General features: G+C 55.6%; 1 protein-coding gene across 1 annotated transcript in view; it reads right to left on the bottom strand.

Moving 5' to 3' along the window:
* Nucleotides 1-6,656: 6,656 nt before the first annotated feature.
* Nucleotides 6,657-25,571, bottom strand: part of LOC137318088 (cap-specific mRNA (nucleoside-2'-O-)-methyltransferase 1-like) — a 60,817-nt gene continuing 41,902 nt past the window's right edge. Inside the window, exons 4-5 of the mRNA XM_067981057.1 lie at nucleotides 6,870-6,962; nucleotides 6,657-6,758 (exon numbers count right to left, since the gene is read on the bottom strand). Of these exons, the coding sequence (XP_067837158.1) occupies nucleotides 6,657-6,758; nucleotides 6,870-6,962 (195 nt within the window). The remainder of the gene's footprint in view (nucleotides 6,759-6,869; nucleotides 6,963-25,571) is intronic.

The raw sequence follows: 25,571 nt of genomic DNA, 5'->3' as shown, positions 1-25,571 counted from the left end.
CCACTCCGTGTACACGATACTAACCGTACATCAGACCCACTCCGTGTACACGATACTAACCGTACATCAGACCCACTCCGTGTACACGATACTAACCGTACATCAGACCCACTCCGTGTACACGATACTAACCGTACATCAGACCCACTCCGTGTACACGATACTAACCGTACATCAGACCCACTCCGTGTACACGATACTAACCGTACATCAGACCCACTCCGTGTACACGATACTAACCGTACATCAGACCCACTCCGTGTACACGATACTAACCGTACATCAGACCCACTCCGTGTACACGATACTAACCGTACATCAGACCCACTCCGTGTACACGATACTAACCGTACATCAGACCCACTCCGTGTACACGATACTAACCGTACATCAGACCCACTCCGTGTACACGATACTAACCGTACATCAGACCCACTCCGTGTACACGATACTAACCGTACATCAGACCCACTCCGTGTACACGATACTAACCTTACATCAGACCCACTCCGTGTACACGATACTAACCGTACATCAGACCCACTCCGTGTACACGATACTAACCGTACATCAGACCCACTCCGTGTACACGATACTAACCGTACATCAGACCCACTCCGTGTACACGATACTAACCGTACATCAGACCCACTCCGTGTACACGATACTAACCGTACATCAGACCCACTCCGTGTACACGATACTAACCGTACATCAGACCCACTCCGTGTACACGATACTAACCGTACATCAGACCCACTCCGTGTACACGATACTAACCGTACATCAGACCCACTCCGTGTACACGATACTAACCGTACATCAGACCCACTCCGTGTACACGATACTAACCGTACATCAGACCCACTCCGTGTACACGATACTAACCGTACATCAGACCCACTCCGTGTACACGATACTAACCGTACATCAGACCCACTCCGTGTACACGATACTAACCGTACATCAGACCCACTCCGTGTACACGATACTAACCGTACATCAGACCCACTCCGTGTACACGATACTAACCGTACATCAGACCCACTCCGTGTACACGATACTAACCGTACATCAGACCCACTCCGTGTACACGATACTAACCGTACATCAGACCCACTCCGTGTACACGATACTAACCGTACATCAGACCCACTCCGTGTACACGATACTAACCTTACATCAGACCCACTCCGTGTACACGATACTAACCGTACATCAGACCCACTCCGTGTACACGATACTAACCGTACATCAGACCCACTCCGTGTACACGATACTAACCGTACATCAGACCCACTCCGTGTACACGATACTAACCTTACATCAGACCCACTCCGTGTACACGATACTAACCGTACATCAGACCCACTCCGTGTACACGATACTAACCGTACATCAGACCCACTCCGTGTACACGATACTAACCGTACATCAGACCCACTCCGTGTACACGATACTAACCTTACATCAGACCCACTCCGTGTACACGATACTAACCGTACATCAGACCCACTCCGTGTACACGATACTAACCTTACATCAGACCCACTCCGTGTACACGATACTAACCGTACATCAGACCCACTCCGTGTACACGATACTAACCGTACATCAGACCCACTCCGTGTACACGATACTAACCGTACATCAGACCCACTCCGTGTACACGATACTAACCGTACATCAGACCCACTCCGTGTACACGATACTAACCGTACATCAGACCCACTCCGTGTACACGATACTAACCGTACATCAGACCCACTCCGTGTACACGATACTAACCGTACATCAGACCCACTCCGTGTACACGATACTAACCGTACATCAGACCCACTCCGTGTACACGATACTAACCGTACATCAGACCCACTCCGTGTACACGATACTAACCGTACATCAGACCCACTCCGTGTACACGATACTAACCGTACATCAGACCCACTCCGTGTACACGATACTAACCGTACATCAGACCCACTCCGTGTACACGATACTAACCGTACATCAGACCCACTCCGTGTACACGATACTAACCGTACATCAGACCCACTCCGTGTACACGATACTAACCGTACATCAGACCCACTCCGTGTACACGATACTAACCGTACATCAGACCCACTCCGTGTACACGATACTAACCGTACATCAGACCCACTCCGTGTACACGATACTAACCGTACATCAGACCCACTCCGTGTACACGATACTAACCGTACATCAGACCCACTCCGTGTACACGATACTAACCGTACATCAGACCCACTCCGTGTACACGATACTAACCTTACATCAGACCCACTCCGTGTACACGATACTAACCGTACATCAGACCCACTCCGTGTACACGATACTAACCTTACATCAGACCCACTCCGTGTACACGATACTAACCGTACATCAGACCCACTCCGTGTACACGATACTAACCGTACATCAGACCCACTCCGTGTACACTGATACTAACCGTACATCAGACCCACTCCGTGTACACGATACTAACCGTACATCAGACCCACTCCGTGTACACGATACTAACCGTACATCAGACCCACTCCGTGTACACGATACTAACCGTACATCAGACCCACTCCGTGTACACGATACTAACCGTACATCAGACCCACTCCGTGTACACGATACTAACCGTACATCAGACCCACTCCGTGTACACGATACTAACCGTACATCAGACCCACTCCGTGTACACGATACTAACCTTACATCAGACCCACTCCGTGTACACGATACTAACCGTACATCAGACCCACTCCGTGTACACGATACTAACCGTACATCAGACCCACTCCGTGTACACGATACTAACCGTACATCAGACCCACTCCGTGTACACGATACTAACCTTACATCAGACCCACTCCGTGTACACGATACTAACCGTACATCAGACCCACTCCGTGTACACGATACTAACCGTACATCAGACCCACTCCGTGTACACGATACTAACCGTACATCAGACCCACTCCGTGTACACGATACTAACCGTACATCAGACCCACTCCGTGTACACGATACTAACCGTACATCAGACCCACTCCGTGTACACGATACTAACCGTACATCAGACCCACTCCGTGTACACGATACTAACCTTACATCAGACCCACTCCGTGTACACGATACTAACCGTACATCAGACCCACTCAGTGTACACGATACTAACCGTACATCAGACCCACTCCGTGTACACGATACTAACCGTACATCAGACCCACTCCGTGTACACAGATACTAACCGTACATCAGACCCACTCCGTGTACACGATACTAACCGTACATCAGACCCACTCCGTGTACACGATACTAACCGTACATCAGACCCACTCCGTGTACACGATACTAACCGTACATCAGACCCACTCCGTGTACACGATACTAACCTTACATCAGACCCACTCCGTGTACACGATACTAACCGTACATCAGACCCACTCCGTGTACACGATACTAACCGTACATCAGACCCACTCCGTGTACACGATACTAACCTTACATCAGACCCACTCCGTGTACACGATACTAACCGTACATCAGACCCACTCCGTGTACACGATACTAACCGTACATCAGACCCACTCCGTGTACACGATACTAACCGTACATCAGACCCACTCCGTGTACACGATACTAACCGTACATCAGACCCACTCCGTGTACACGATACTAACCGTACATCAGACCCACTCCGTGTACACGATACTAACCTTACATCAGACCCACTCCGTGTACACAATACTAACCGTACATCAGACCCACTCCGTGTACACGATACTAACCTTACATCAGACCCACTCCGTGTACACGATACTAACCGTACATCAGACCCACTCCGTGTACACGATACTAACCGTACATCAGACCCACTCCGTGTACACGATACTAACCGTACATCAGACCCACTCCGTGTACACAATACTAACCGTACATCAGACCCACTCCGTGTACACGATACTAACCGTACATCAGACCCACTCCGTGTACACGATACTAACCGTACATCAGACCCACTCCGTGTACACGATACTAACCGTCCATCAGACCCACTCCGTGTACACGATACTAACCGTACATCAGACCCACTCCGTGTACACGATACTAACCGTACATCAGACCCACTCCGTGTACACGATACTAACCTTACATCAGACCCACTCCGTGTACACGATACTAACCGTACATCAGACCCACTCCGTGTACACGATACTAACCGTACATCAGACCCACTCCGTGTACACGATACTAACCGTACATCAGACCCACTCCGTGTACACGATACTAACCTTACATCAGACCCACTCCGTGTACACGATACTAACCGTACATCAGACCCACTCAGTGTACACGATACTAACCGTACATCAGACCCACTCCGTGTACACGATACTAACCGTACATCAGACCCACTCCGTGTACACGATACTAACCTTACATCAGACCCACTCCGTGTACACGATACTAACCGTACATCAGACCCACTCCGTGTACACGATACTAACCTTACATCAGACCCACTCCGTGTACACGATACTAACCGTACATCAGACCCACTCCGTGTACACGATACTAACCTTACATCAGACCCACTCCGTGTACACGATACTAACCGTACATCAGACCCACTCAGTGTACACGATACTAACCGTACATCAGACCCACTCCGTGTACACGATACTAACCGTACATCAGACCCACTCCGTGTACACGATACTAACCGTACATCAGACCCACTCCGTGTACACGATACTAACCGTACATCAGACCCACTCCGTGTACACGATACTAACCGTACATCAGACCCACTCCGTGTACACGATACTAACCGTACATCAGACCCACTCCGTGTACACGATACTAACCGTACATCAGACCCACTCCGTGTACACAATACTAACCTTACATCAGACCCACTCCGTGTACACAATACTAACCGTACATCAGACCCACTCCGTGTACACGATACTAACCTTACATCAGACCCACTCCGTGTACACGATACTAACCGTACATCAGACCCACTCCGTGTACACGATACTAACCGTACATCAGACCCACTCCGTGTACACGATACTAACCGTCCATCTGACCCACTCCGTGTACACGATACTAACCGTACATCAGACCCACTCCGTGTACACAATACTAACCGTACATCAGACCCACTCCGTGTACACGATACTAACCTTACATCAGACCCACTCCGTGTACACGATACTAACCGTACATCAGACCCACTCCGTGTACACGATACTAACCGTCCATCAGACCCACTCCGTGTACACGATACTAACCGTACATCAGACCCACTCCGTGTACACGATACTAACCGTACATCAGACCCACTCCGTGTACACGATACTAACCGTACATCAGACCCACTCCGTGTACACGATACTAACCGTACATCAGACCCACTCCGTGTACACGATACTAACCGTACATCAGACCCACTCCGTGTACACGATACTAACCGTACATCAGACCCACTCCGTGTACACGATACTAACCGTACATCAGACCCACTCCGTGTACACGATACTAACCGTACATCAGACCCACTCCGTGTACACGATACTAACCGTACATCAGACCCACTCCGTGTACACGATACTAACCGTACATCAGACCCACTCCGTGTACACTATACTAACCTTAGATCAGACCCACTCCGTGTACACGATACTAACCGTACATCAGACCCACTCCGTGTACACGATACTAACCGTACATCAGACCCACTCCGTGTACACGATACTAACCTTACATCAGACCCACTCCGTGTACACGATACTAACCGTACATCAGACCCACTCCGTGTACACGATACTAACCGTACATCAGACCCACTCCGTGTACACGATACTAACCGTACATCAGACCCACTCCGTGTACACGATACTAACCGTACATCAGACCCACTCCGTGTACACGATACTAACCGTACATCAGACCCACTCCGTGTACACGATACTAACCGTACATCAGACCCACTCCGTGTACACGATACTAACCGTACATCAGACCCACTCCGTGTACACGATACTAACCTTACATCAGACCCACTCCGTGTACACGATACTAACCGTACATCAGACCCACTCCGTGTACACGATACTAACCTTACATCAGACCCACTCCGTGTACACGATACTAACCGTACATCAGACCCACTCCGTGTACACGATACTAACCGTACATCAGACCCACTCCGTGTACACGATACTAACCGTCCATCAGACCCACTCCGTGTACACGATACTAACCGTACATCAGACCCACTCCGTGTACACAATACTAACCGTACATCAGACCCACTCCGTGTACACGATACTAACTGTACATCAGACCCACTCCGTGTACACGATACTAACCGTACATCAGACCCACTCCGTGTACACGATACTAACCGTACATCAGACCCACTCCGTGTACACGATACTAACCGTCCATCAGACCCACTCCGTGTACACGATACTAACCGTACATCAGACCCACTCCGTGTACACGATACTAACCGTACATCAGACCCACTCCGTGTACACGATACTAACCGTACATCAGACCCACTCCATGTACACAATACTAACCGTACATCAGACCCACTCCGTGTACACGATACTAACCGTACATCAGACCCACTCCGTGTACACGATACTAACCTTACATCGCAGCACTTTGCTTAACAGCTTCGCGTCACAGAACTCCGTCTCATCCTCGATCTCCATTTTCCGCTGGTGGTTGGGGGAAAACATCATGGTCAGATCCCCAGAGGGGCTTTTAAACTCCAACTCATCAATCAGTCTGCTCAGCCAGCAGCTGTTAATGTATTTCCATTTCTCTACCTGTCCGATGACCATCCATTCCCGCAGCTCCGCTGCATGTGGTACCTCCAAGGAACATTCCGGAAACCACTCGACTCTTTCATAAGCACCAGGCTGGAGAGAGACAGAAATCTTCATCAAGGGGAGACATCAATGGACCCATCCCATCCCCCAACAAAGTTCACCGCGTCCCCCGACCCCCGTCTCACCCCGACCCCCCGACCCCGCCTCACCCCGACCCCCGCCTCACCCCGACCCCGCCTCACCCCGACCCCCGCCTCACCCCGACCCCCGCCTCACCCCGACCCCGACCCACCCCGACCCCCGCCTCACCCCGACCCCCGACTCACCCCGTCCCCCGTCTCACCCCGTCCCCCGTCTCACCCCGACCCCCCGACCCCGCCTCACCCCGACCCCCGCCTCACCCCGACCCCCGCCTCACCCCGACCCCAACCCACCCGACCCCAACCCACCCCGACCCCCGCCTCACCCCGCCTCACCCCGCCTCACCCCGATCCCCGCCTCACCCCGACCCCCGCCTCACCCCGACACCCGCCTCACCCCGAACCCCGCCTCACCCCGACCCCCGTCCCACCCCGTCCCCCGACCCCCGCCTCACCCCGACACCCGCCTCACCCCGTCCCCCGCCTCACCCCGTCCCCCGCCTCACCCCGTCCCCCGCCTCACCCCGTCCCCCGCCCCCCGCCTCGCCCCGTCCCCCGACCACCACCTCACCCCGACCCCCGACCCCGCCTCACCCCGTCCCCCGACTCACCCCGACCCCTGCCTCACCCCGACCCCCAACCCCCGCCTCACCCCGACCCCCGCCTCACAACGACCCCCGCCTCACCCCGACACCCGCCTCACCCCGTCCCACGACTCACCCCGTCCCCCGTCCCCCGCCTCACCCCGACCCCCGCATCACCCCGACCCCCGCCTCACCCCGACCCCCGCCTCACCCCGACCCCCGCCTCACCCCGACCCCCGCCTCACCCCGACCCCCGCCTCACCCCGTCCCCAGACCCCCGCCTCATCCCGACACCCGCCTCACCCCGACACCCGCCTCACCCCAGACCCCCGCCTCACCCCGACCCCCGCCTCACCCCGACCCCCGCCTCACCCCGTCCCCAGACCCCCGCCTCATCCCGACACCCGCCTCACCCCGACCCCCGCCTCACCCCGACCCCCGCCTCACCCCGTCCCCAGACCCCCGCCTCATCCCGACACCCGCCTCACCCCGACCCCCGCCTCACCCCGACACCCGCCTCACCCCAGACCCCCGCCTCACCCCAGACCCCCGCCTCACCCCGACCCCCGCCTCACCCCGTCCCCAGACCCCCGCCTCACCCCGTCCCCCGCCTCACCCCGACCCCCGCCTCACCCCGTCCCCCGCCTCACCCCGTCCCCCGACCCCGCCTCACCCAGACCCCCGACCCCCGCCTCACCGCGTCCCCCGTCCCCCGTCTCACCCCGACACCCGCCTCACCCCAGACCCCCGCCTCACCCCAGACCCCCGCCTCACCCCGACCCCCGCCTCACCCCGACCCCCGCCTCACCCCGTCCCCCGCCTCACCCCGACCCCCGCCTCACCCCGACCCCCGCCTCACCCCGTCCCCCGACCCCCGCCTCACCGCGTCCCCCGTCTCACCCCGTCCCACCCCGTCCCCCGACTCACCCCGACCCCCGCCTCACCCCGTCCCCCGACACCCGCCTCACCCCGACCCCCGCCTCACCCCGACCCCGCCTCACCCCGACCCCCGTCCCACCCCGTCCCCGACCCCCGCCTCACCCCGACCCCCGCCTCACCCCGACCCCCGCCTCGCCCCGACACCCGCCTCGCCCCGTCCCCCGCCTCGCCCCGTCCCCCGCCTCGCCCCGTCCCCCGACCCCCGCCTCGCCCCGTCCCCCGACCACCACCTCACCCCGACCCCCGACCCCGCCTCACCCCGTCCCCCGACTCACCCCGTCCCCCGACTCACCCCGACCCCTGCCTCACCCCGACCCCCGCCTCACCCCGTCCCCCAACCCCCGCCTCACCCCGACCCTCGCCTCACCCCGACCCCCGCCTCACCCCGACCCCCGCCTCACCCCGACCCCCGCCTCACCCCGACCCCCGCCTCACCCCGACCCCCGCCTCACCCCAGACCCCCGCCTCACCCCAGACCCCCGCCTCACCCCGACCCCCGCCTCACCCCGTCCCCAGACCCCCGCCTCACCCCGTCCCCCGCCTCACCCCGACCCCCGCCTCACCCCGACCCCCGACCCCCGCCTCACCCAGACCCCCGACCCCCGCCTCACCGCGTCCCCCGTCTCACCCCGTCCCACCCCGTCCCCCGACTCACCCCGACACCCGCCTCACCCCGACACCCGCCTCACCCCGACCCCCGCCTCACCCCGACCCCCGCCTCACCCCGACCCCCGACTCACCCCGTCCCCCGCCTCACCCCGTCCCCCGACCCCCGCCTCACCCTGACCCCCGCCTCACCCCGACCCCCGCCTCACCCCGACCCCCGCCTCACCCCGACCCCCGACTCACCCCGTCCCCCGCCTCACCCCGTCCCCCGACCCCCGCCTCACCCCGACACCCGCCTCACCCCGACACCCGCCTCACCCCGACACCCGCCTCACCCCGACACCCGCCTCACCCCGACCCCCGCCTCACCCCGACCCCCGCCTCACCCCGACCCCCGCCTCACCCCGACCCCCGACTCACCCCGTCTCCCGCCTCACCCCGACCCCCGCCTCACCCCGTCCCCCGACCCCTGCCTCAACGCGTCCCCCGTCTCACCCCGTCCCACCCCGACACCCGCCTCACCCCGACCACCGACTCACCCCGTCCCCCGACCCCCGCCTCACCCCGACCCCCGCCTCACCCCGACCCCCGCCTCACCCCGTCCCCCGCCTCACCCCGTCCCCAGACCCCCGCCTCATCCCGACCCCCGCCTCACCCCGACCCCCGCCTCACCCCGTCCCCCGCCTCACCCCGTCCCCCGTCTCACCCCGACCCCCGCCTCACCCCGACCCCCGCCTCACCCCGACCCCCGTCTCACCACGTCCCCCGACCCCCGCCTCACCCCGTCCCCCGACTCACCCCGACCGCCGCCTCACCCCGACCCCCGCCTCACCCCGACCCCCGCCTCACCCCGTCCCCCGACCCCCGCCTCACCCCGACCCCCGCCTCACCCCGACCCCCGCCTCACCCCGTCCCCCGACCCCCGCCTCACCCCGACCCCCGCCTCACCCCGACCCCCGACCCCCGCCTCACCCCGACCCCCGCCTCACCCCGTCCCCCGACCCCCGCCTCACCGCGTCCCCCATCTCACCCCGTCCCACCCCGTCCCCCGACTCACCCCGACCCCCGACACCCGCCTCACCCCGACACCCGCCTCACCCCGACCCCCGCCTCACCCCGTCCCCCGACCCCCGCCTCACCCCGTCCCCCGACCCCCGCCTCACCGCGTCCCCCATCTCACCCCGTCCCACCCCGTCCCCCGACTCACCCCGACCCCCGACACCCGCCTCACCCCGACACCCGCCTCACCCCGACACCCGCCTCACCCCGACCCCCGCCTCACCCCTCCCCCGCCTCACCCCGACCCCCGACTCACCCCGACCCCCGCCTCACCCCGTCTCCCGCCTCACCCCGACCCCCGCCTCACCCCGTCCCCCGCCTCACCCCGTCCCCCGCCTCACCCCGTCCCCCGACCCCCGCCTCACCCTGACACCCGCCTCACCCCGACACCCGCCTCACCCCGACCCCCGCCTCACCCCTCCCCCGCCTCACCCCGACCCCCGACTCACCCCGACCCCCGCCTCACCCCGTCTCCCGCCTCACCCCGACCCCCGCCTCACCCCGACCCCCGACTCACCCCGTCCCCCGCCTCACCCCGTCCCCCGACCCCCGCCTCACCCCGACCCCCGCCTCACCCCGACCCCCGCCTCACCCCGACCCCCGCCTCACCCCGACCCCCGCCTCACCCCGACACCGCCTCACCCCGACCCCCGCCTCACCCCGACCCCCGCCTCACCCCGACCCCCGACCCCCGCCTCACCCCGACCCCCGTCCCACCCCGGCCCCCGACTCACCCCGACACCCGCCTCCGCCTCACCCCGTCCCCGACCCCCGCCTCACCCCGACCCCCGCCTCACCCCGCCTCACCCCGACCCCCGTCCCACCCCGTCCCCGACCCCCGCCTCACCCCGACCCCCGCCTCACCCCGACCCCCGCCTCACCCCGACACCCGCCTCGCCCCGTCCCCCGCCTCGCCCCGTCCCCCGCCTCGCCCCGTCCCCCGACCCCCGCCTCGCCCAGTCCCCCGACCACCACCTCACCCCGACCCCCGACCCCGCCTCACCCCGTCCCCCGACTCACCCCGTCCCCCGACTCACCCCGTCCCCCGACTCACCCCGACCCCTGCCTCACCCCGACCCCCGCCTCACCCCGTCCCCCGCCTCACCCCGACCCCCGCCTCACCCCGACCCCCGCCTCACAACGACCCCCGCCTCACCCCGACACCCGCCTCACCCCGTCCCACGACTCACCCCGTCCCACGACTCACCCCGTCCCCCGTCCCCCGCCTCACCCCGACCCCCGCCTCACCCCGACCCCCGCCTCACCCCGACCCCCGCCTCACCCCGACCCCCGCCTCACCCCAGACCCCCGCCTCACCCCGACCACCGCCTCACCCCGACCCCCGCCTCACCCCGTCCCCAGACCCCCGCCTCATCCCGACCCCCGCCTCACCCCGTCCCCCGCCTCACCCCGACCCCCGCCTCACCCCGACCCCCGCCTCACCCCGTCCCCCGCCTCACCCCGTCCCCCGCCTCACCCCGACCCCCGTCTCACCCCGACCCCCGCCTCACCCCGTCCCCCGACTCACCCCGACCGCCGCCTCACCCCGACCCCCGCCTCACCCCGACCCCCGCCTCACCCCGACCCCCGCCTCACCCCGTCCCCCGACCCCCGCCTCACCCCGACCCCCGCCTCACCCCGACCCCCGACCCCCGCCTCACCCAGACCCCCGACCCCCGCCTCACCCCGACCCCCGCCTCACCCCGTCCCCCGACCCCCGCCTCACCGCGTCCCCCGTCTCACCCCGTCCCACCCCGACCCCCGCCTCACCCCGACCCCCGCCTCACCCCGACCCCCGCCTCACCCCGACCCCCGCCTCACCCCGTCCCCCGACACCCGCCTCACCCCGACACCCGCCTCACCCCGACACCCGCCTCACCCCGACCCCCGCCTCACCCTGACCCCCGACTCACCCCGTCCCCCGCCTCACCCCGTCCCCCGACCCCCGCCTCACCCTGACCCCCGCCTCACCCCGACACCTGCCTCACCCCGACACCCGCCTCACCCCGACACCCGCCTCACCCCGACCCCCGCCTCACCCCGACCCCCGCCTCACCCAGACCCCCGCCTCACCCCGACCCCCGCCTCACCCCGACCCCCGCCTCACCCCGTCTCCCGCCTCACCCCGACCCCCGCCTCACCCCGACCCCCGCCTCACCCCGTCCCCCGACCCCTGCCTCAACGCGTCCCCCGTCTCACCCCGTCCCACCCCGACACCCGCCTCACCCCGACCACCGACTCACCCCGTCCCCCGACCCCCGCCTCACCCCGACCCCCGCCTCACCCCGTCCCCCGCCTCACCCCGTCCCCCGCCTCACCCCGACCCCCGCCTCACCCCGTCCCCCGCCTCACCCCGACGACCGCCTCACCCCGTCCCCCGACCCCCGCCTCACCCCGACCCCCGCCTCACCCCGTCCCCCGCCTCACCCCGACACCCGCCTCACCCCGTCCCCCGTCCCCCGCCTCACCCCGTCCCCCGCCTCACCCCGACACCCGCCTCACCCCGTCCCCCGCCTCACCCCGTCCCCCGCCCCACCCCGTCCCCCGCCTCACCCCGACCCCCGCCTCACCCCGTCCCCCGACCCCCGCCTCACCCCGACCCCCCGCCTCACCCCGTCCCCCCGACTCACCCCGACACCCGCCTCACCCCGACCCCCGCCTCACCCCGTCCCCCGCCTCACCCCGACACCCGCCTCACCCCGACCCCCGCCTCACCCCGACCCCCGCCTCACCCCGACCCCCGCCTCACCCCGTCCCCCGCCTCACCCCGACACCCGCCTCACCCCGACCCCCGCCTCACCCCGTCCCCCGCCTCACCCCGTCCCCCGTCCCCCAGCTCACCCCGTCCCCCGCCTCACCCCGACCCCCGCCTCACCCCGACACCCGCCTCACCCCGACACGCGCCTCACCCCGACCCCCGCCTCACCCCGTCCCCCGCCTCACCCCGTCCCCCGACCCCCGCCTCACCCCGTCCCCCGCCTCACCCCGACCCCCGCCTCACCCCGTCCCCCGCCTCACCCCGACCCCCGCCTCACCCCGTCCCCCACCTCACCCCGACCCCCGCCTCACCCCGTCCCCCGCCTCACCCCGACCCCCGCCTCACCCCGTCCCCCGCCTCACCCCGACCCCCGCCTCACCCCGACCCCCGCCTCACCCCGTCCCCCGACCCCCGCCTCACCCCGTCCCCCGCCTCACCCCGACCCCCGCCTCACCCCGTCCCCCGCCTCACCCCGACCCCCGCCTCACCCCGTCCCCCACCTCACCCCGTCCCCCGACCCCCGCCTCACCCCGTCCCCCGACCCCCGCCTCACCCCGTCCCCCGCCTCACCCCGACCCCCGCCTCACCCCGTCCCCCGCCTCACCCCGACCCCCGCCGTCCCCCGACCCCCGCCTTGCCCCGATCCCCCCATCGCCCCGACCCCCCCATCGCCCCGACCCCCCCATCGCCCCGTCCCCCGCCTCACCCCGATCCCCGCCTCACCCCGTCCCCCCGATCCCCCCATCGCCCCGACCCTCGCTTCACGCGTCCCCTAAACCACCGCCTCATCCCGACCCCCCAGCTCCCGCATCACGCTGTCCCCCAAACGTCTGTACAGTGCACTCACTAATCTCACCGTCTGTACCGACAGTGATAATCACAGTGCACTCACTAATCTCACCGTCTGTACCGACAGTGATAATCACAGTACACTCACTAATCTCACCGTCTGTACCGACAGTGATAATCACAGTACACTCACTAATCTCACCGTCTACACCGACAGTGATAATCACAGTACACTCACTAATCTCACCGTCTGTACCGACAGTGATAATCACAGTACACTCACTAATCTCACCGTCTGTACCGACAGTGATAATCACAGTACACTCACTAATCTCACCGTCTGTACCGACAGTGATAATCACAGCACACTCACTAATCTCACCGTCTGTACCGACAGTGATAATCACAGTACACTCACTAATCTCACCGTCTGTACCGACAGTGATAATCACAGTACACTCACTAATCTCACCGTCTGTACCGACAGTGATAATCACAGTACACTCACTAATCTCACCGTCTGTACCGACAGTGATAATCACAGTACACTCACTAATCTCACCGTCTGTACCAACAGTGATAATCACAGTGCACTCACTAATCTCACCGTCTGTACCAACAGTGATAATCACAGTACACTCACTAATCTCACCGTCTGTACCAACAGTGATAATCACAGTACACTCACTAATCTCACCGTCTGTACCGACAGTGATAATCACAGCACACTCACTAATCTCACCGTCGACACCGACAGTGATAATCACAGTACACTCACTAATCTCACCGTCTGCACCGACAGTGATAATCACAGTACACTCACTAATCTCACCGTCTGTACCGACAGTGATAATCACAGTACACTCACTAATCTCACCGTCTGTACCGACAGTGATAATCACAGTACACTCACTAATCTCACCGTCTGTACCGACAGTGATAATCACAGTACACTCACTAATCTCACCGTCTGTACCGACAGTGATAATCACAGTACACTCACTAATCTCACCGTCTGTACCGACAGTGATAATCACAGTACACTCACTAATCTCACCGTCTGTACCGACAGTGATAATCACAGTACACTCACTAATCTCACCGTCTACACCGACAGTGATAATCACAGTACACTCACTAATCTCACCGTCTGTACCGACAGTGATAATCACAGTACACTCACTAATCTCACCGTCTGCACCGACAGTGATAATCACAGGACACTCACTAATCTCACCGTCTGTACCGACAGTGATAATCACAGTACACTCACTAATCTCACCGTCTGTACCGACAGTGATAATCACAGTACACTCACTAATCTCACCGTCTGTACCGACAGTGATAATCACAGTACACTCACTAATCTCACCGTCTGTACCGACAGTGATAATCACAGTACACTCACTAATCTCACCGTCTACACCGACAGTGATAATCACAGTACACTCACTAATCTCACCGTCTGTACCGACAGTGATAATCACAGTACACTCACTAATCTCACCGTCTGTACCGACAGTGATAATCACAGTACACTCACTAATCTCACCGTCTGTACCGACAGTGATAATCACAGTACACTCACTAATCTCACCGTCTGTACCGACAGTGATAATCACAGTACACTCACTAATCTCACCGTCTACACCGACAGTGATAATCACAGTACACTCACTAATCTCACCGTCTGTACCGACAGTGATAATCACAGCACACTCACTAATCTCACCGTCTGTACCGACAGTGATAATCACAGTACACTCACTAATCTCACCGTCTGTACCGACAGTGATAATCACAGTACACTCACTAATCTCACCGTCTGTACCGACAGTGATAATCACAGTACACTCACTAATCTCACCGTCTGTACCGACAGTGATAATCACAGTACACTCACTAATCTCACCGTCTGTACCGACAGTGATAATCACAGTACACTCACTAATCTCACCGTCTACACCGACAGTGATAATCACAGTACACTCACTAATCTCACCGTCTGTACCGACAGTGATAATCACAGCACACTCACTAATCTCACCGTCTGTACCGACAGTGATAATCACAGTACACTCACTAATCTCACCGTCTGTACCGACAGTGATAATCACAGTACACTCACTAATCTCACCGTCTGTACCGACAGTGATAATCACAGTACACTCACTAATCTCACCGTCTGTACCGACAGTGATAATCACAGGACACTCACTAATCTCACCGTCTGTACCGACAGTGATAATCACAGTACACTCACTAATCTCACCGTCTGTACCGACAGTGATAATCACAGTACACTCACTAATCTCACCGTCTACACCGACAGTGATAATCACAGTACACTCACTAATCTCACCGTCTGTACCGACAGTGATAATCACAGTACACTCACTAATCTCACCGTCTGTACCGACAGTGATAATCACAGTACACTCACTAATCTCACCGTCTACACCGACAGTGATAATCACAGTACACTCACTAATCTCACCGTCTGTACCGACAGTGATAATCACAGTACACTCACTAATCTCACCGTCTACACCGACAGTGATAATCACAGTACACTCACTAATCTCACCGTCTGTACCGACAGTGATAATCACAGTACACTCACTAATCTCACCGTCTGTACCGACAGTGATAATCACAGTACACTCACTAATCTCACCGTCTGTACCGACAGTGATAATCACAGCACACTCACTAATCTCACCGTCTGTACCGACAGTGATAATCACAGTACACTCACTAATCTCACCGTCTGTACCGACAGTGATAATCACAGTACACTCACTAATCTCACCGTCTGTACCGACAGTGATAATCACAGTACACTCACTAATCTCACCGTCTGTACCGACAGTGATAATCACAGTACACTCACTAATCTCACCGTCTGTACCAACAGTGATAATCACAGTGCACTCACTAATCTCACCGTCTGTACCAACAGTGATAATCACAGTACACTCACTAATCTCACCGTCTGTACCAACAGTGATAATCACAGTACACTCACTAATCTCACCGTCTGTACCGACAGTGATAATCACAGCACACTCACTAATCTCACCGTCGACACCGACAGTGATAATCACAGTACACTCACTAATCTCACCGTCTGCACCGACAGTGATAATCACAGTACACTCACTAATCTCACCGTCTGTACCGACAGTGATAATCACAGTACACTCACTAATCTCACCGTCTGTACCGACAGTGATAATCACAGTACACTCACTAATCTCACCGTCTGTACCGACAGTGATAATCACAGTACACTCACTAATCTCACCGTCTGTACCGACAGTGATAATCACAGTACACTCACTAATCTCACCGTCTGTACCGACAGTGATAATCACAGTACACTCACTAATCTCACCGTCTGTACCGACAGTGATAATCACAGTACACTCACTAATCTCACCGTCTACACCGACAGTGATAATCACAGTACACTCACTAATCTCACCGTCTGTACCGACAGTGATAATCACAGTACACTCACTAATCTCACCGTCTGCACCGACAGTGATAATCACAGGACACTCACTAATCTCACCGTCTGTACCGACAGTGATAATCACAGTACACTCACTAATCTCACCGTCTGTACCGACAGTGATAATCACAGTACACTCACTAATCTCACCGTCTGTACCGACAGTGATAATCACAGTACACTCACTAATCTCACCGTCTGTACCGACAGTGATAATCACAGTACACTCACTAATCTCACCGTCTACACCGACAGTGATAATCACAGTACACTCACTAATCTCACCGTCTGTACCGACAGTGATAATCACAGTACACTCACTAATCTCACCGTCTGTACCGACAGTGATAATCACAGTACACTCACTAATCTCACCGTCTGTACCGACAGTGATAATCACAGTACACTCACTAATCTCACCGTCTGTACCGACAGTGATAATCACAGTACACTCACTAATCTCACCGTCTACACCGACAGTGATAATCACAGTACACTCACTAATCTCACCGTCTGTACCGACAGTGATAATCACAGCACACTCACTAATCTCACCGTCTGTACCGACAGTGATAATCACAGTACACTCACTAATCTCACCGTCTGTACCGACAGTGATAATCACAGTACACTCACTAATCTCACCGTCTGTACCGACAGTGATAATCACAGTACACTCACTAATCTCACCGTCTGTACCGACAGTGATAATCACAGTACACTCACTAATCTCACCGTCTGTACCGACAGTGATAATCACAGTACACTCACTAATCTCACCGTCTACACCGACAGTGATAATCACAGTACACTCACTAATCTCACCGTCTGTACCGACAGTGATAATCACAGCACACTCACTAATCTCACCGTCTGTACCGACAGTGATAATCACAGTACACTCACTAATCTCACCGTCTGTACCGACAGTGATAATCACAGTACACTCACTAATCTCACCGTCTGTACCGACAGTGATAATCACAGTACACTCACTAATCTCACCGTCTGTACCGACAGTGATAATCACAGGACACTCACTAATCTCACCGTCTGTACCGACAGTGATAATCACAGTACACTCACTAATCTCACCGTCTGTACCGACAGTGATAATCACAGTACACTCACTAATCTCACCGTCTACACCGACAGTGATAATCACAGTACACTCACTAATCTCACCGTCTGTACCGACAGTGATAATCACAGTACACTCACTAATCTCACCGTCTGTACCGACAGTGATAATCACAGTACACTCACTAATCTCACCGTCTACACCGACAGTGATAATCACAGTACACTCACTAATCTCACCGTCTGTACCGACAGTGATAATCACAGTACACTCACTAATCTCACCGTCTGTACCGACAGTGATAATCACAGTACACTCACTAATCTCACCGTCTGCACCGACAGTGATAATCACAGTACACTCACTAATCTCACCGTCTACACCGACAGTGATAATCACAGTACACTCACTAATCTCACCGTCTGTACCGACAGTGATAATCACAGTACACTCACTAATCTCACCGTCTGTACCGACAGTGATAATCACAGTACACTCACTAATCTCACCGTCTACACCGACAGTGATAATCACAGTGCACTCACTAATCTCACCGTCTACACCGACAGTGATAATCATAGTACACTCACTAATCTCACCGTCTGTACCGACAGTGATAATCACAGTACACTCACTAATCTCACCGTCTACACCGACAGTGATAATCACAGTACACTCACTAATCTCACCGTCTGTACCGACAGTGATAATCACAGTACACTCACTAATCTCACCGTCTGTACCGACAGTGATAATCACAGTACACTCACTAATCTCACCGTCTGTACCGACAGTGATAATCACAGTACACTCACTAATCTCACCGTCTACACCGACAGTGATAATCACAGTACACTCACTAATCTCACCGTCTACACCGACAGTGATAATCACAGTACACTCACTAATCTCACCGTCTACACCGACAGTGATAATCACAGTACACTCACTAATCTCACCGTCTACACCGACAGTGATAATCACAGTACACTCACTAATCTCACCGTCTGTACCGACAGTGATAATCACAGTACACTCACTAATCTCACCGTCTGTACCGACAGTGATAATCACAGTACACTCACTAATCTCACCGTCTGTACCGACAGTGATAATCACAGTACACTCACTAATCTCACCGTCTGTACCGACAGTGATAATCACAGTACACTCACTAATCTCACCGTCTGCACCGACAGTGATAATCACAGTACACTCACTAATCTCACCGTCTACACCGACAGTGATAATCACAGTACACTCACTAATCTCACCGTCTGTACCGACAGTGATAATCACAGTACACTCACTAATCTCACCGTCTGTACCGACAGTGATAATCACAGTACACTCACTAATCTCACCGTCTACACCGACAGTGATAATCACAGTACACTCACTAATCTCACCGTCTACACCGACAGTGATAATCACAGTACACTCACTAATCTCACCGTCTGTACCGACAGTGATAATCACAGTACACTCACTAATCTCACCGTCTACACCGACAGTGATAATCACAGTACACTCACTAATCTCACCGTCTGTACCGACAGTGATAATCACAGTACACTCACTAATCTCACCGTCTGTACCGACAGTGATAATCACAGTACACTCACTAATCTCACCGTCTGTACCGACAGTGATAATCACAGTACACTCACTAATCTCACCGTCTACACCGACAGTGATAATCACAGTACACTCACTAATCTCACCGTCTACACCGACAGTGATAATCACAGTACACTCACTAATCTCACCGTCTACACCGACAGTGATAATCACAGTACACTCACTAATCTCACCGTCTACACCGACAGTGATAATCACAGTACACTCACTAATCTCACCGTCTGTACCGACAGTGATAATCACAGTACACTCACTAATCTCACCGTCTGTACCGACAGTGATAATCACAGTACACTCACTAATCTCACCGTCTGTACCGACAGTGATAATCACAGTACACTCACTAATCTCACCGTCTGCACCGACAGTGATAATCACAGTACACTCACTAATCTCACCGTCTACACCGACAGTGATAATCACAGTACACTCACTAATCTCACCGTCTACACCGACAGTGATAATCACAGTACACTCACTAATCTCACCGTCTACACCGACAGTGATAATCACAGTACACTCACTAATCTCACCGTCTACACCGACAGTGATAATCACAGTACACTCACTAATCTCACCGTCTGTACCGACAGTGATAATCACAGTACACTCACTAATCTCACGGTCTGTACCGACAGTGATAATCACAGTACACTCACTAATCTCACCGTCTGTACCGACAGTGATAATCACAGTACACTCACTAATCTCACCGTCTGCACCGACAGTGATAATCACAGTACACTCACTAATCTCACCGTCTGCACCGACAGTGATAATCACAGTACACTCACTAATCTCACCGTCTACACCGACAGTGATAATCACAGTACACTCACTAATCTCACCGTCTACACCGACAGTGATAATCACAGTACACTCACTAATCTCACCGTCTGTACCGACAGTGATAATCACAGTACACTCACTAATCTCACCGTCTGTACCGACAGTGATAATCACAGTACACTCACGGATCTCACTGTCTACACCGACAATGATAATCACAGTACACTCACTAATCTCACCGTCTGTACCGACAGTGATAATCACAGTACACTCACTAATCTCACCGTCTGTACCGACAGTGATAATCACAGTACACTCACTAATCTCACCGTCTACACCGACAATGATAATCACAGTACACTCACGAATCTCACCGTCTGTACCGACAGTGATAATCACAGTACACTCACTAATCTCACCGTCTGTACCGACAGTGATAATCACAGTACACTCACTAATCTCACCGTCTGTCCCGACAGTGATAATCACAGTACACTCACTAATCTCACCGTCTGTACCGACAGTGATAATCACAGTACACTCACTAATCTCACCGTCTGCACCGACAGTGATAATCACAGTACACTCACTAATCTCACCGTCTGTACCGACAGTGATAATCACAGTACACTCACGAATCTCACCGTCTGTACCGACAGTGATAATCACAGCACACTCACTAATCTCACCGTCTGTACCGACAGTGATAATCACAGCACACTCACTAATTTCACCGTCGACACCGACAGTGATAATCACAGTACACTCACTAATCTCACCGTCTGTACCGACAGTGATAATCACAGTACACTCACTAATCTCACCGTCTGTACCGACAGTGATAATCACAGCACACTCACTAATCTCACCGTCTACACCGACAGTGATAATCACAGTACACTCACTAATCTCACCGTCTGTACCGACAGTGATAATCACAGTACACTCACTAATCTCACCGTCTGTACCGACAGTGATAATCACAGTACACTCACTAATCTCACCGTCTGTACCGACAGTGATAATCACAGTACACTCACTAATCTCACCGTCTGTACCGACAGTGATAATCACAGTACACTCACTAATCTCACCGTCTGTACCGACAGTGATAATCACAGTACACTCACTAATCTCACCGTCTGTACCGACAGTGATAATCACAGTACACTCACTAATCTCACCGTCTGTACCGACAGTGATAATCACAGTACACTCACTAATCTCACCGTCTGTACCGACAGTGATAATCACAGTACACTCACTAATCTCACCGTCTACACCGACAGTGATAATCACAGTACACTCACTAATCTCACCGTCTGTACCGACAGTGATAATCACAGTACACTCACTAATCTCACCGTCTGTACCGACAGTGATAATCACAGTACACTCACTAATCTCACCGTCTGTACCGACAGTGATAATCACAGCACTCTCACTAATCTCACCGTCTGTACCGACAGTGATAATCACAGTACACTCACTAATCTCACCGTCTGTACCGACAGTGATAATCACAGTACACTCACTAATCTCACCGTCTGTACCGACAGTGATAATCACAGTACACTCACTAATCTCACCGTCTACACCGACAGTGATAATCACAGTACACTCACTAATCTCACCGTCTGTACCGACAGTGATAATCACAGTACACTCACTAATCTCACCGTCTGTACCGACAGTGATAATCACAGTACACTTACTAATCTCACCGTCTGTACCGACAGTGATAATCACAGTACACTCACTAATCTCACCGTCTGTACCGACAGTGATAATCACAGTACACTCACTAATCTCACCGTCTGTACCGACAGTGATAATCACAGTACACTCACTAATCTCACCGTCTACACCGACAGTGATAATCACAGTACACTCACTAATCTCACCGTCTGTACCGACAGTGATAATCACAGCACACTCACTAATCTCACCGTCGACACCGACAGTGATAATCACAGGACACTCACTAATCTCACCGTCTGTACCGACAGTGATAATCACAGCACACTCACTAATCTCACCGTCTGCACCGACAGTGATAATCACAGTCCACTCACTAATCTCACCGTCTGTACCGACAGTGATAATCACAGTACACTCACTAATCTCACCGTCTGTACCGACAGTGATAATCACAGTACACTCACGAATCTCACCGTCTGTACCGACAGTGATAATCACAGTACACTCACTAATCTCACCGTCTGAACCGACAGTGATAATCACAGGACACTCACGAATCTCACCGTCTGTACCGACAGTGATAATCACAGCACACTCACTAATTTCACCGTCGACACCGACAGTGATAATCACAGTACACTCACTAATCTCACCGTCTGTACCGACAGTGATAATCACAGGACACTCACGAATCTCACCGTCTGTACCGACAGTGATAATCACAGCACACTCACTAATTTCACCATCGACACCGACAGTGATAATCACAGTACACTCACTAATCTCACCGTCTGTACCGACAGTGATAATCACAGTACACTCACTAATCTCACCGTCTACACCGACAGTGATAATCACATGACACTCACTAATCTCACCGTCTCCACCGACAGTGATAATCACAGTACGCTCACTAATCTCACCGTCTGTACCGACAGTGATAATCACAGTACGCTCACTAATCTCACCGTTTGTACCGACAGTGATAATCACAGTACACTCACTAATCTCACCGTCTGTACCGACAGTGATAATCACAGTACACTCACTAATCTCACCGTCTGTACCGACAGTGATAATCACAGTACACTCACTAATCTCACCGTCTGCACCGACAGTGATAATCACAGTACACTCACTAATCTCACCGTCTGTACCGACAGTGATAATCACAGTACACTCACTAATCTCACCGTCTGTACCGACAGTGATAATCACAGTACACTCACTAATCTCACCGTCTGTACCGACAGTGATAATCACAGTACACTCACTAATCTCACCGTCTGTACCGACAGTGATAATCACAGTACACTCACTAATCTCACCGTCTGTACCGACAGTGATAATCACAGTACACTCACGAATCTCACCGTCTGTACCGACAGTGATAATCACAGTACACTCACTAATCTCACCGTCTGTACCGACAGTGATAATCACAGTACACTCACTAATCTCACCGTCTACACCGACAGTGATAATCACAGTACACTCACTAATCTCACCGTCTGTACCGACAGTGATAATCACAGCACACTCACTAATCTCACCGTCGACACCGACAGTGATAATCACAGGACACTCACTAATCTCACCGTCTGCACCGACAGTGATAATCACAGCACACTCACTAATCTCACCGTCTGCACCGACAGTGATAATCACAGTCCACTCACTAATCTCACCGTCTGTACCGACAGTGATAATCACAGTACACTCACTAATCTCACCGTCTGTACCGACAGTGATAATCACAGTACACTCACGAATCTCACCGTCTGTACCGACAGTGATAATCACAGTACACTCACTAATCTCACCGTCTGAACCGACAGTGATAATCACAGGACACTCACGAATCTCACCGTCTGTACCGACAGTGATAATCACAGCACACTCACTAATTTCACCGTCGACACCGACAGTGATAATCACAGTACACTCACTAATCTCACCGTCTGTACCGACAGTGATAATCACAGGACACTCACGAATCTCACCGTCTGTACCGACAGTGATAATCACAGCACACTCACTAATTTCACCATCGACACCGACAGTGATAATCACAGTACACTCACTAATCTCACCGTCTGTACCGACAGTGATAATCACAGTACACTCACTAATCTCACCGTCTACACCGACAGTGATAATCACATGACACTCACTAATCTCACCGTCTCCACCGACAGTGATAATCACAGTACGCTCACTAATCTCACCGTCTGTACCGACAGTGATAATCACAGTACGCTCACTAATCTCACCGTTTGTACCGACAGTGATAATCACAGTACACTCACTAATCTCACCGTCTGTACCGACAGTGATAATCACAGTACACTCACTAATCTCACCGTCTGTACCGACAGTGATAATCACAGTACACTCACTAATCTCACCGTCTGCACCGACAGTGATAATCACAGTACACTCACTAATCTCACCGTCTGTACCGACAGTGATAATCACAGTACACTCACTAATCTCACCGTCTGTACCGACAGTGATAATCACAGTACACTCACTAATCTCACCGTCTGTACCGACAGTGATAATCACAGTACACTCACTAATCTCACCGTCTGTACCGACAGTGATAATCACAGTACACTCACTAATCTCACCGTCTGTACCGACAGTGATAATCACAGTACACTCACTAATCTCACCGTCTGTACCGACAGTGATAATCACAGTACACTCACGAATCTCACCGTCTGTACCGACAGTGATAATCACAGTACACTCACTAATCTCACCGTCTGTACCGACAGTGATAATCACAGTACACTCACTAATCTCACCGTCTACACCGACAGTGATAATCACAGTACACTCACTAATCTCACCGTCTGTACCGACAGTGATAATCACAGCACACTCACTAATCTCACCGTCGACACCGACAGTGATAATCACAGGACACTCACTAATCTCACCGTCTGTACCGACAGTGATAATCACAGCACACTCACTAATCTCACCGTCTGCACCGACAGTGATAATCACAGTCCACTCACTAATCTCACCGTCTGTACCGACAGTGATAATCACAGTACACTCACTAATCTCACCGTCTGTACCGA

Source organism: Heptranchias perlo, unplaced genomic scaffold (genome assembly GCF_035084215.1).
Source record: "Heptranchias perlo isolate sHepPer1 unplaced genomic scaffold, sHepPer1.hap1 HAP1_SCAFFOLD_647, whole genome shotgun sequence".
Classification (NCBI taxonomy): Eukaryota; Metazoa; Chordata; class Chondrichthyes; order Hexanchiformes; family Hexanchidae; genus Heptranchias; species Heptranchias perlo.
This window is presented reverse-complemented; position numbering and strand designations above follow the sequence as displayed.